At 35.2% G+C, this 13,831-nt stretch overlaps 1 protein-coding gene across 1 annotated transcript in view; it reads left to right on the top strand.

Annotated features, from left to right (window-relative positions):
* The window catches only part of ERAP2 (endoplasmic reticulum aminopeptidase 2), a gene marked incomplete at both ends in the record, with an annotated part of 35,475 nt that extends 21,862 nt beyond the window's left edge, over positions 1–13,613 (top strand). Inside the window, 8 exons of the mRNA XM_079701961.1 lie at positions 1,066–1,145; positions 2,458–2,641; positions 6,788–6,929; positions 7,006–7,190; positions 9,929–10,090; positions 10,632–10,772; positions 12,513–12,594; positions 13,470–13,613. Of these exons, the coding sequence (XP_079558087.1) occupies positions 1,066–1,145; positions 2,458–2,641; positions 6,788–6,929; positions 7,006–7,190; positions 9,929–10,090; positions 10,632–10,772; positions 12,513–12,594; positions 13,470–13,613 (1,120 nt within the window). The remainder of the gene's footprint in view (positions 1–1,065; positions 1,146–2,457; positions 2,642–6,787; positions 6,930–7,005; positions 7,191–9,928; positions 10,091–10,631; positions 10,773–12,512; positions 12,595–13,469) is intronic.
* Positions 13,614–13,831: the final 218 nt, after the last annotated feature.

Raw genomic sequence — 13,831 nt, 5'->3', positions numbered from 1 at the left:
AATTATTATCCTCTGATCCATGCTTATCCAAACTCATGAAATGCTACTCTTCCTCTCTTTACTCCCAAACATGTTTATCTGGAAAAATCTCTTTCTAGAGTCAAGATCCATCCAGGAATCTCGATCCATTAAGTCTTGGTGATATCTATGTGTCTATTTTTACCAATTTGTATAAATTTTTCAGTTGCTTTGTTAATTATCTGTACTCTCTGGATTAGCAGGTAGATTATCCCTTCTGACCCTTTATTAGATCGAGTCTGTGTCTGCTGTTTCTTTCACTATTTTATATTTTTCTGAAGACTACTGGGCACATTCTCAGTTACTATTCTTTATGTTTTATACCTATTGGTATTTTCAAGCATGTGATTTTACAGGATTACTATAGCTAATATGGCTTGCTGTGATAGACGAAATGAGTTCTAGAAGCTGCTAGAAAAAAATAGCCAAAAAAATAGTCAGAAAAAAATAGCCAATTTCAGTTATTTACCATAGTAGGGCCATTGAAAAGTAACTGAGGCCTTTTCCTCCAATCCATTCTGCTTCTCTGCTGTCTGGACTTGGCTGGTTTGCAGATCCTGACACACTGCTGCAGGCACTTAGCAATTGGGGGATTGAATGTGGGTAGCTTTGTCGAACAAAAGGATTAAGTAGAAAATCATACTGGAGTAAGATCGTTACCTTGGAGGGCTTTTCCTACAGCTTTGGTTCAGTTATTTGAATTAATATCAGGCTGTCATAATTTTTGGAAATATGAAAGGAAGATTGATTTTTTTTTCTCTTACTTAGAAGAAAACAATCAGCAGAACTTGTTGTGGTATGATATTTGGACAGCAAATGGCACAGGTAATTGTGACAGAGTTCAACTAGGTATACATTGCTGCTCCTTCATAATCATTATGGAAGAACTTTTGCACACCCAAGGATCTGCTAGTCTTAGCCTATAAAATTTATGATGGTGTGAAGGATGAGTGATTAAGTGTCTTTTACAGCCTATCCAAGTCTGATGATGTGAAAATTGAAATGGCCATTAATTTAGTCTGTAACAGTCTTTACTTTCTAACATAGGTACCTTTGGCATATCCCAGTGACCTATTCCACAAGTTCCTCTAATGCAATTCACAGACACGTTCTGAAATCAAAGACAGGTAATGAACTAACTAGCCAATAGCTGTTTTAATTCTGAAATTAAACATGTTCTGAGATATTTGGAGGAAAGATACTGTAAGTCAATCTGACAATGAATGATATATGTTTGAGGAAGTTCTCATTTTTCCATATATGTGTTACTAAAAGAACCATTTAGCTAGAAAGTCTGAATTTTTTATTCAGTGGAAAGTTCTCTTGTGCTTCTAGCACTTAGAGATAGGTTTATATTTATATTAAGAAATGATGGGGCTTCCCTGGTGGTGCAGAGGTTGAGAATCTGCCTGCCAATGCAGGGGACATGGGTTCGAGCCCTGGTCTGGGAAGATCCCACATGCCACGGAGCAGCTAGCCCCGTGAGCCACAATTACTGAGCCTGCGCATCTGGAGCCTGTGCTCCGCAACGAGAGAGGCCGCGATAATGAGAGGCCCGCGCACCGCGATGAGGAGTGGCCCCCACTTGCCGCAACTAGAGAAAGCCCTCGCACAGAAACGAAGACCCAACACAGCCATAAATAAATAAATAAAATAAAAAAAAAAAAAGAAATGATGGCATCCTATCTTATGTCTTTTAATACATACTAGTTCAGTGGATAAAGGCATACACTCTGGAATTGATTCGCTCTGGATTCAAATCCTCATTCTGTCACATATTAGATGTATGCCCTTAAGAAAATTTTTTAACTTCTTCTGAGTTTCAGTTTTCTCATCTTATTTTGAATGGGGATTAAGCCTCACAGAGCTTTTGAGAGAATATGGTAATGTTATTTTACCACCTAGTATAATGTCTGTCATATTAAAAATAATACAGTTTTAATTTCCCCTTTAAACACATCACTGAAATTTGAGAATGTTCCCATCATAATGTCGTGTTCAGCCTACAGTCCTTATTTTGCCCAAAATAAGGACTGGACAAATGGATCACCTATTTACATATACATATTTCAATGAGCAGTAAATAAACCTTGAGACAAGGCCACCAATAAATCAAGCCAAATTCCAGTCATGTTCATCATCTGGCTCACTGGGCCCTTGCATGCCTCTTAAACCTGCATAGACTGCTTTTGAGAACAAATTCATCAGTCCTTTTCCTAGGAATTAGTTTATTTATTAATTTAATAAGGTCATCATCCCCAAAATAAGCCATCCAGCAGACTATGAAAATAAGGATCATTGTTGAGTCTTCCAAAACTTTGTCTTCTCCTTTATTTATTAGTAATAGTATGGAGAAATAGTATGGAGACTAACACTTTTGGAGATGTTCCTGGTGTGCACGTCAATAAGGAAATACTTATACCAATTTTCTCCTCCTAGATACTCTGGATTTACCTGAGAAGACCAGTTGGGTAAAATTCAATGTGGACTCAAATGGCTACTACATTGTCCACTATGAGGGGCATGGATGGGACCAACTCATTACACTGCTGAATCAGAACCACACATTTCTCAGACCTAAGGACAGAATAAGTCTGATTCATGATGCATTTCAGCTAGTAAGGTAATGCAAAAATTCATCTGATTTCATAGGAAATAACTGCTTTATCACCAGATACATTAGATTTCAAATCAAACGTTCAGTGTTAATCATTCACATGATATGGATATGAATGGAGGTCAAATACAGGCCATTAGGCCACAGCCTACCCACTGATAAAGTATTTTGACCCACCCAGCGTTTAAAACTTTAATCCAACATTTTAAAATATGGAGAAGTTTATGTAGAAATCCTGACTTCTGGAATCTCTTAAATAATGAGAAAATTTGGCAACTGTGGGCCTTCATTCCCACAGGGCAACCATACAGGAGGGTAGAGTGGGCAGATCTTCCTTTGGGCCAGGCCTACATTCTCCTATGTACCAAAGTCCTAAGTGGTACACATGAGGGGCCTGCTTCACTCACTTATGGTGGACCCCCCAGGCATTTAAGCTTTTGACCTAGATTTTAAATTTGTTTATGCTAGTAGCTTGCTGTTTCACCAAATACCAATGTAATCTGTTGGACAAAAGGTATAAATATGGTTATAACCTTTATAATTTTAAAATCTAGTACACAATCCATTCATTACTTTGCTCACACTGGGGAAGTCAATATGAAATTGGTAGAAAAATGAAGGAGGAATTGGCTGCTTATGTTTGTTCCTCTTTTTACTTTCCTGGAAAGACAAAGTGTTTTCTTTCCTTTTTCCCATTTATCATCAACAGAATAATATGTAGAATAAATCACAAGGTCACCAATGGAAAAAAAATTGGGGATCAGGTGGCATATTTTGCATTATGTAAGCTTTTCCTATTCTGAGAATTACTGTAATGTACTCACTTTATTCAGTGTGACATATTATTTCCTTTCCGATCCTTATTTAGGTCAAATTACATAAATGTAACCAGCAAGACATCTCTCAGACACAGCTTCTCTGTACAATAGAATTCCCTAGTTAGAAAAGTGAGAGGATTGAGAGCTTAATCCTCAGTCCCATAGGTCTCAGGAGCATCATAGTAGCATAGCTATCCTACGTCTGAGTGGATGCATGATAGACTAGCTGAGAAGTGGATTATCATTAGTTGAGGGAGGTTTGTCTGCTTAAAGGAGATACTCTGAGCAGATTGCAAAGAAGGTAGATTACAAATTTAAGACCAGGCAGAAGGAAGGATATTGACAACTCAGCAAATGAAAGCCAATCTTTCAAGTAGTTGCAAAGTCTTTTTTGCTGTTTCTAGCCTCTAAATTTATGTGTAGTGTAAATTTAGCAGAAGGAACCCTATAGTTACTGATGCATCAGTGGAAAAGCAATAATTTCTTTACTAGGTAGACTGGTTAATGAACTTCTGAGTACAAATTTTGGTTTAAAACTAATCAACTAAGTACTACCTCTTCACTTATTGTTTGACCTTTGACAAGCCATTTAACCTTTCTAAGCCTAAATTTTCTAGTCTTTAAAACTTTTCTTGTCTTTAAAACTCCAATAATAATAATGTCTATCATGCAGGGTTGTTTTGAGGATTGCTTAAGATAATGTAGATAAAGCACTAAGTACAGTAATAAATGCTCAATAAATGGTAGCTGTTAACATTATTAGTATTATCTAATATAAATTGTTTAAAAAATCATGCGTTGAATGGGAAGGTGAAGTGATAACATAGAAAAATGCATTTCAAATAATGTGAAATTGGAAAAAAAGCAGAATGTAAGCTTAGGTATTATTATGTTTGCAGTTACATGAAAAAAAATAAGCTAAAAGTGAGAGAAACAAAAACAGGAAGAAATATTCCAAAGTGCTATTAGTAAATATGTAAGGTAATGAAATTATGAGTTTTTCCCTTTAATTTCCAATTGTTTTGTAGTTTGTTTATATTACTTTTATAATAAAAGTAATTATATAAGAAAACAATTTAAACATCTCATAATAGGTCTAAATATTTTTACTTGCTACTTTGCTTTGGTGATATATATCTCTTCCTTCCCTTCTTTGTGAAATATCTATTTAAGAGTTAAAGGATGTAATCTGTGATCACATTTAGTTTAGAGACAGAATTTGACCCAGGAATGCATATTCATTTCAATTGGGTTTTCATACTTATTATTAAATATAATTTAAGACTTGGATCTCCTCTGAGTTGGGTGGAATTAAAATGACAACCATAATTTCCTTACAGGTAAATTATTTATTTCTTTAAGTCCAACACCATAAAAAGAAGCCCCAAATTGTTTCCTCAGGAATACAGTTTATTTCACAAAGGTACCATTTAGCTGAAACCTTATGTAAATAAGTAGATAGACTTTTTCCTGTTGGGCTGAAGTATATGCTTATATGTGGGCTTAGTTTTTAAGCTAAACAGACATTCAGATAACGTTTTGTGCATTGATTGAAGCAGAGGGCAGGTAATGAGGGGCTGGTTTTTTATTAAATAATAACCTTATAAAAAGAAAAGGAGTCCCTCTTAAATGAATATTAAGATTAAAGTGTTTTAAAGTAGGTAAATATAAGAGTAAATAATGGCATTTGTCTAAGTAAAAAATAAATTAGACTGGGCTAAAAAGAAAAACAAGATTAATATAAAATGAGTTTTATGTGTTAAACATTCTTTTTAAAATTTTAACCCTAGAATATAATACCTAGTTTCTTCCTGTTACTGATCCTCTTAGTATACTTTATAGCATCTGAAAGGAAATAATATGTCACACTGAGTAAAGTGAGTACATTACAGAAATTCTTAGAATAGGAAAAGCTTACAATGCATAATACTCCACCTGATCCTTAATATTTTTTCTGTTGGAGACCTTGTGACCTGATTTATTCTACATTTTATTCTATTGATGATAAATGGGAAAAAGGAAAGAAAACACTTGGTCTTTCCAGGAAAGTCTAAAGAAGAATAAACATAAGCAGCCAATTCTTCCTTAATTTCTCTACCAGTTTCATATTGATTTCCCCAATGTGAGCAAAGTAATGAATGGATTGTGCACTAGATTTAAAATTTTAAAGGTTGTGACTATATTTGTACTTATCTACTGCACTATGTATTATGACACTTACACATGTGGGCAGGAATAGTGACATTTTGTGGATTTGTTTTTTAAAAAATATAGCAGACCATAAAATCATAGAGCATATAGTCCAGCCCTCTGTCTTCAGATGAAATGTTTGGAAAATTTACTGTTAAGTCTGTTTTAAAGCAGTATGTCATTGTGGCTGAGAAGAGTATAGTCACAACAAAAGTTGCTTGCTTTTAATGTCACTTCTTTCTAGTTTCAGTTCCCTCATTTTAGATGAGAATTTAAAATTTTAAAAACCCATAGGAGATAGGGCATTATATTAATGAAAAATTCAAAACAGATATCTTTGTTCTGGAATCTGTTTCCATATAAAACTGTTATGCTTAATCTGGGAGTTGGATGCTGGCAAGAATGGTTTATAGATGCTTCAGGGACACAGGTCTTCTCAGAAACACATGTGAAAACCACTTTACAAAAGTGACAGGATAATGGTTTATTTCCTCTACAGAAGAGATCCTAATGTTTTGATATTCAGAATAATAGTTTTGTTGTTTGTTCTTCTCATTAAAGGAAAATGTAGAGAAAGCATATCACTTTAGAATCTAAATAGATTCTTTAAAAAAAATGAAAATCCTTGTTTGGACCCACTCAGAATAAGTGCTGCTTCTCTGTTAGGCTCTAGGAGGGACATCAAAGAAACAAAAGACATGGCACCTGTCCTCAAAGTTCCAAATGTGCTTGGAGGAACAAGTCAGACCCACAAATTAGGCAATTAGAGAATGACAAATATATGAAAATTTGATATTATTTGGTACTAAACATTAATATTAGCTAATATTTATTTCATTTTCATTTACAAAGCTCTTATTTGTGTTAGACATTAGTCTAAGCACTTTACCTGTATTAACTCATTTAACCTTACAACAGAGGACTAAAGTAGATACTCTTACTATCCCCATTGTATTGGGGAAGCAGCTGAAGCCCAGAGAGGTTAATTTGCCCAAGTCAGTGGCAGAACAAGGATTTAAACCAAATGGCCTGAATATAATGAACTGCTTCTGTTATTGCTCTCTATATCATATTTGTTTTACTATTTAAAATGTTAAGAACTGTAAGATATGCACAAGCCACTGACATTTGTTTTATACCTCAGTGCAGGAAGGTTGACTCTAGACAAAGCCCTTGACCTGACCCGCTATCTCCAACATGAAACAAGCATCCCTGCACTTCTCAAAGGCCTGGAATACCACATCATGGAAAGAAGGAATGTTTCAGATGTCACTGAAAATCTCAAGGTTTGTGTTTCTTTCAGAAAATTCATTAAGTAAAATACACAGTGCCTTTCTGTAAACCATCCTATGCTTTCTGCAGCATTATCTTCTCCAGTATTTTAAGCCAGTAATTGACATGCAAAGCTGGCGCGACGAGGGCTCCGTCTGGGACAGAAGGCTTCGTTCGGCTCTCTTGAAGCTGGCCTGTTATTTGAACCATGCTCCTTGCATCCAGAAGGCAACTGAACTCTTCTCTCAGTGGATGGAATCCAGTGGAAAATTAAAGTAGATCTGGACTTCTGTCCTTTTCTTTGTTCTTTTCACTTTTTTTTTTTTTTTTGCGGTACGCGAGCCTCTCACTGTTGTGGCCTCTCCCGTTGCGGAGCACAGGCTCCGGACGTGCAGGCTCAGTGGCCATGGCTCACGGGCCCAGCCGCTCCGCGGCATGTGGGATCTTCCCAGACCGGGGCACAAACCCACGTCCCCTGCATCGGCAGGAGGACTCTCAACCAGTGCGCCACCAGGGAAACCCTGTTCCTTTCACTTTGATGTAAAAGTCTTTGATCATGCAAGACATTAGATCTAAAACCTTTTAGTGAGGATAGAAAAAAAAAAAACATGCTGGGAATTACATACCCTTGTTTCATGCTCCCACATAGCAAGTGCTGGATAGATTTTGTGGGAAGTGAGGTTTAAGTCCCTGTAGGGGAGAGCTAATAAACATTAGCATGGTACCAGAAAGATGGCCAGAGGGTGGAGGCCGGCAGGGCGGCTGCCCAATCTCCAAGAGTAATGCCTTTTAAAGGTAAAAAGCAATGTGAAATGTTTATGCAATCCAAACACCAGTGATCAGTTGACGAAACTAAAAAAAAAGGGGGGGGGGAGCGTGCCTTTTTTAAATGTGTTTACTTCTTCATTAACCAATTAACCAATACCACACCCCAGCCTTAGCCCCAAGTTTCAACTTCGATAGGAAACTGATGATTTGGGCCATCTAAAGGATGTGTATGGTGGCGAAATTGATTCCAGTGGTGGTTGTAATCAAGTAGATGCCTGGTGATCAAAAGGATTATGTTGCAGTTTAGTTTAGCAGCTGCAACCCATAAGTACTGAAAGACGCCACGATCTTTTCAATGTAAGCCTTGATTTCTGTCCAACACATGATTTTATATTGTTGCTATTAAAACTCTAACTCTCCAGTTGGATGTTTTGAGAAATCAAATCTGTATATGAATTAAGGAAAATTCCTTTTTAAAATAGAAAAAATAATTCACAACTTTAGTACCATGTAAAGCAATGGTGTCAATTTTCCCTCTGCCAAATTGTTATGAAATGCTATTATAATTTATCTCCACATAACTAAATCTCAGTGAGCTTTTTGAAATCTTTTCTTGAATTCTTCTTTAAAAAAAAGTAATTCATTTTCTTCTTTTTGGACTTTTTCACTCTTTGGGATTTAGGCTTAAAATCAGTTTCAGAACAAAAATTTCTTTTAGCTATATCTTTCTCTTCTTTTTGTTCATGTTTAAATGAACTGTATGAGTAAGGCTAAAATATAAACATCTGTTGCCCTATAACACAACAGAATATTATTCTGTCTTTATGCTAGTTATAAGAGGGATGATCTTACCTGCAGTAACTCAAGTCCAGTAGATACAATGGTTCAACTTGTTGAATAGGATGCTATGCCTATGAAAAATTTCTGGGTAAATCTCATTTAAGCTTGTAATCAAGAACACATAATCATATATTGTAGGTTTCTTTTTTCTAAACTTCAAGAGCACTAGTATTAATCCTAAAGGGGAATTTCCTTTTATTGATTAATTGATTACTTCATTCTTGAATTCAAAATACAATGCTTTGCCTGTTGCCTATGTGCCAGGCACTGCATTTGGTGCTAAGAATAAACTAGTGAACAAAACAACTATGTATTCTGCCTTCAAGGAACTTACAATTTATTTGTTACCAATTTTTATAAATTTGTACAGTAAAACACACTAAAGCAAAATAACGTGGAATGTAATTTAATTACTTTTTGTTTTATGATTCAAAGTCTCTTGGGATATTTAAATACATATAGTACAGTGGAAATAGCACAGTATTAGAACCATAGGTCTAAATCCCATCTCCAAAAAGGCTAGTATGTCAGCTTGGTGCAAGTTACTTAACATTTCCAAGCTTTATTTCCACTTTTTAAAAATTAGCATAATTTTTCTATCTCACTGGGTAGCTTTGACAGTTAAATAAGTTGTATAGAGACTAGTACAATCTTATGGTCCCTGCATGATAAATACAAATTTCCTGTCCCATCCCTACTTCTCTGTGTTTTGGTTATTCCACACCATCAATATGAATATCATTTATTATTGATCTAATGATATTTGGGATTAAAAATCATAACAAATTAAAATCAAAACTAGTTAGTATCCTATAGGACAATAAAACCCCAAAACCATGGTGTCTTCTTTAGGTGGACAGAAACTAATAATATTGCATCTTATCAGTTTTACAGAATTATAAAATGACTGAACTCTAAACAGCTGTGCTAAAATATAATTCTCTACACCTAGAGAGTCAGATAACCCTCAGACAGGCTAGAAAATACTCCTAGTGTGACATTAAAGCAGCAAGTAATAATCTTTATAAAAAAATCATATAGCACCAATATATGCTATTTAATGATAGAATTCTATATAAACGAGTGCATTTATATTTCAGAAATCACCTTTTTATTTATTCATTCCATCAACTTTCTGTTTTCAGCTCCAAGTAGTTTACATTTTTATGATTATTATCCTTGTTAACATTTTATCATCAGGAGGAAAAAAAACCACAAATAATTTGCAAAGTAGAATTACATAAAATATTTTTTTAAAAATTTGCCAGAAAAAAAGGTTTAATATGCTAGGTACTGGAAATAACTCAGGGGTGATTCTGTTATAGCAATTTAAAATCATAATAAGAAAAAAAGAATTTTTTCTTTCATAGAAGTTTTTTTTTCACTTTTGTGCTCAATATTACAGTATCCCAACAGATGTTTTAAAGATTGTGTACTCCGTGGGTGCTCAAACAACAGCAGCATGGAATTACCTTTTAGAGCAATACAAATTGTCATTGTCAGGTGCTGAAAAAAACAAAATTATGTATGCATTGTCAACCAGCAAACATCAGGAAAAGTTAATGAAGTAAGTGAATTTAACTAAATTGTTAAAAGTAAACTTACACATATTCAGGGAAGATACTAAAATTTCAGCCACCAATTTCAAAGGCATATAATAATAACTGAATCAGAATTTGAACCGCTTTGACCTTACTTCCAAAAATATATATTGACAAAATGCAAAACAGATATTCCTTAGTTATTAACATGTGATTGACATTAAACAAATAGCTATGTTTTACTTTCAGAACCTTGGCAGAAAATTATTGTACAAAATACAAGATGCTAATCATCTTGTATTTTAAGATGCTAATATAAGATGTATATAAGATGCTAATCAAAGTTCTTTGAAATAATAAGTGAATAAAATTACTTCTAGAAAAAAGTAAAAGTTTAATTGGAATAGTAAAAATGTTAGCCAGTAGAGACTTTATTACTGTTTTTGGTACATCACACTTTTTCGTCATGCCTCTTTCTCTCTGATTCTTCTAATATACTGATAGCCTGAGTTAATTTCCATTATAAAACACAAACCATGAAAAATTAAGTGATTTTTATTTCTTCAGGTTAATTGAACTAGGAATGGAAGGAAAGGTTATCAAGACACAGGACTTGGCAGCTCTTCTTCATGCAATTGCCAGAAATCCAAAGGGGCAGCAATTAGCCTGGAAGTTTGTAAAAGAAAATTGGATCCATCTCCTTAAAAAGTTGGTATTTGTTTACATCCAGTGTGTGTTCTTCCACCCAGATATCTCAGTTGCCTAAAACCATGTATAACCAAATGATCCCAGTGATACCATTTTTACTCAAATAGTTTGATGAAGTCTGTCAATTTTAAAACTCACTAGCCCAAATTGTCCTGTCCAGGTATAAGTGAGAGGAATGAAATAAAGGGAATGGGAAACAGATTTCTCTTACTCAGCCCAGGCAATGAAGAATTGCTGGGAACAAGTAAGAGCTGAGTTAAATCCAGTCATCAGCCCCATCCCCCCATTCCCTTCTGGCTCTCTCCACAACCCTGAAGAATACATTGAAGCCATATATAGTACATCAAACACTGGGGGGAAAAAACTTCAGGAATTCTGAAGAGAAATAATCCCTATTTCCAGTTCCCCTGGGGAGGTGGCACAGTGGAGAGCTTGGAGTAGCTAAAAGAAATTCAATCAGAAATGTTTTGGGAGCTCCCCTCCAAAACTGGATAGGTTATGAGTCTTTTCTGGGGTTTCAACTTTGGGGAAAACTAGAGCTCACTCAGTATGCTCCTGAACCTAAAAGAGTCCCAGAAAAACCAACAATGATTAGATTCCATTGGAATGTACAGGATGGCATTGCTTTCTCTCACAACAAACCTCCTGCTAAGTGCTCAGCCATTCCTCATCCAAATCCAAAATGTCACTTATTAACTCTATGGAAAATACCCTGAATGCTCTGTTTATCTTTGTATCAGTTAGCATCTCTGATGTCAGTCATTCTCAGTTCCTCTTCCCTATCATTTCTTAGCCATAAAGAACTCAGTCCTCACAGACAGCTTTTTGTCGGTAAAAAGCACATTTCTACCCCACTCCCGGACCTTCAAGGGGTTGACATCTACATGAGACTAAATAGTTAAAAAACTGCTTTTTTAAAATGTCTTTCCTTAAAGACCTTACTGGAATCATCGGTTTGGTTGTTTGCATGACTGTCTGTCCCCTCCTGAAATGGTCAGACTTTTCTGCAATGCTGTAGATTTATTTCATAACTGGAAATTATCCTCCTGCCCAACCATGGTGCACAGTCCAGACTTGGGACCATTTCTGAGATGTATCTATGCTCTGCTTTACAGCATGAATCTCTTTGACCTGCGGTACAAATTCTCTATATAAGACACTGGGGTAAAGGATGCCATCTGTGGCTTTGAATGAGAGTTCAACGAACAATGCCCAATAAACATAATGTATAAACACAGTGGTGTCCAAAATGAGGTGGGGAAGTATGTAAGACAATGCCCTACAGTGCAAGAAGAAAATAATACTACATGTATTATTTGTTATCTTATGCTCTTAAATTTTCTTTTTTACCTTTAACATAGTACATGCATATAATTCATAAATAAAAATATGTATATTGGGAAATTCTTGGTCAAAAAATATTTATTGATGAGTGTATAATCCAAAATGTAGAGAATGCTGCTTTAAATATAAACTTAAATTTAAACGTAAACATTGGTCATATTTCCTAAAAAAAGCTTTATTTACATTTTAATCTTATGGTCAAATTTGATAAATTTCATAGCTTTCAGATTTTACTGGATGAATATGAGTTATTCTTGTGGTAATTAATAGTATCCATTGCAAGGCACAAATTTATCATATAGTTATTAATGTTATATATTTTAAATATATAGCATGTTATAAACATAAGGTCATTATTTCTATTACTTAAATCTATGAGGTTCCTTTTATTTTCAGATTTGAGTTGGGCTCATTTCCCATAAGAATGATCATCTCTGGCACAACATCTCACTTTTCTTCCAAGGATGAGTTGCAAGAGGTTTGTGACTCTATATTGCTAACAATTTAAAAATAAATGTTCAAGCTGTAGAATTGAAAGTAAACTTAGATGCAATCTGGTTTGAAGTTGTTACTTTATTAAAAGAAAATAAGCTGTTTGTCCAATGTCACATAGCAAGTAAATGGAAGGGATAGGACTAATGTTCATAGCATTCAAGATGGAAATTATACTTGAGGGATGAGTCTTTTTGTATTATTTCATTCATATTGTATCATCACTCGAGTGATTATATTGAAATTTGGAAGAGTGCATAAAGGTCTTTTTAACAAAGTTACTCTTTTTGGTAATTCTACTTTTTTAAAAAAAAGCATTCTAGTGTTTTACATCTTCTTTCCACAATAAATCTCAAATTTATTTACTTTACAAGCAAATTCAGAATTCTAGTACTTAAATCTCAGATCACTGCTTACTCTATGACTTGGCTCAATCTCTTTTTTTGGAGCACAGGCTCCGGACGCACAGGCTCAGTGGTCATGGCTCACGGGCCCAGCCGCTCCGCGGCATGTGGGATCTTCCCGGAACGGGGCATGAACCCGTGTCCGCTGCATCGGCAGGTGGACTCTCAACCACTGCGCCACCAGGGAAGCCCTTGGCTCAATCTCTTAACTTCTTTACCCACAGTGTGTTCACTTGTAAGATTTGTCATTCCTGTCTTATTTTATCTATTGTTTGAAGGTAAAGTGAAATAATAATTATGCCCAAAAAAGAGAAGAAGAAAATAACCTTTCAGAGATTGGCAAAGAAATGCTTGCGCCTGTGTTTGTGTAATTTATATATAAGCTGTTTTGAAACCCTTTGGAAGAGAAAGTGTTTTATGAACCATATCAGTTATCCTTTTCTTGCTTATTTTTCAGGTGAAACTGTTCTTTGAATCTCTTAAGGCCCAAGGATCACATCTGGAAATTTTTCAAATTGTTCTGGAAACCATATCCAAAAATATTAAGTGGCTGGAGAAGAATCTTCCCACCCTGAGGAATTGGCTACTGATTAGTATTTAAATGGTCAATAGAAACAGCACATCAGATGCAGGCTGTGTCTACATGAAGTGGGCAAAGCTCAAGTTAAAGTCCGAGATAGTTTAACCAGTGAGAAGCCTCAAGAAATCAGCCAGCACAGATACCTGTGCTCAGCTATCATCTCTAGCTGACAGATGTATGATGCTGGGGTGAGGGAAGTCCAGTTCAGTAGCCTATTTTAAAGTAAACTTTGTGAGTAA

The sequence above is a fragment of the Hyperoodon ampullatus genome (assembly GCF_949752795.1).
Source record: "Hyperoodon ampullatus genome assembly, chromosome: 4".
Classification (NCBI taxonomy): Eukaryota; Metazoa; Chordata; class Mammalia; order Artiodactyla; family Ziphiidae; genus Hyperoodon; species Hyperoodon ampullatus.
The sequence above is the reverse complement of the archived record's forward strand: the minus strand, read 5'-3'. Positions and strand labels throughout refer to the sequence as shown.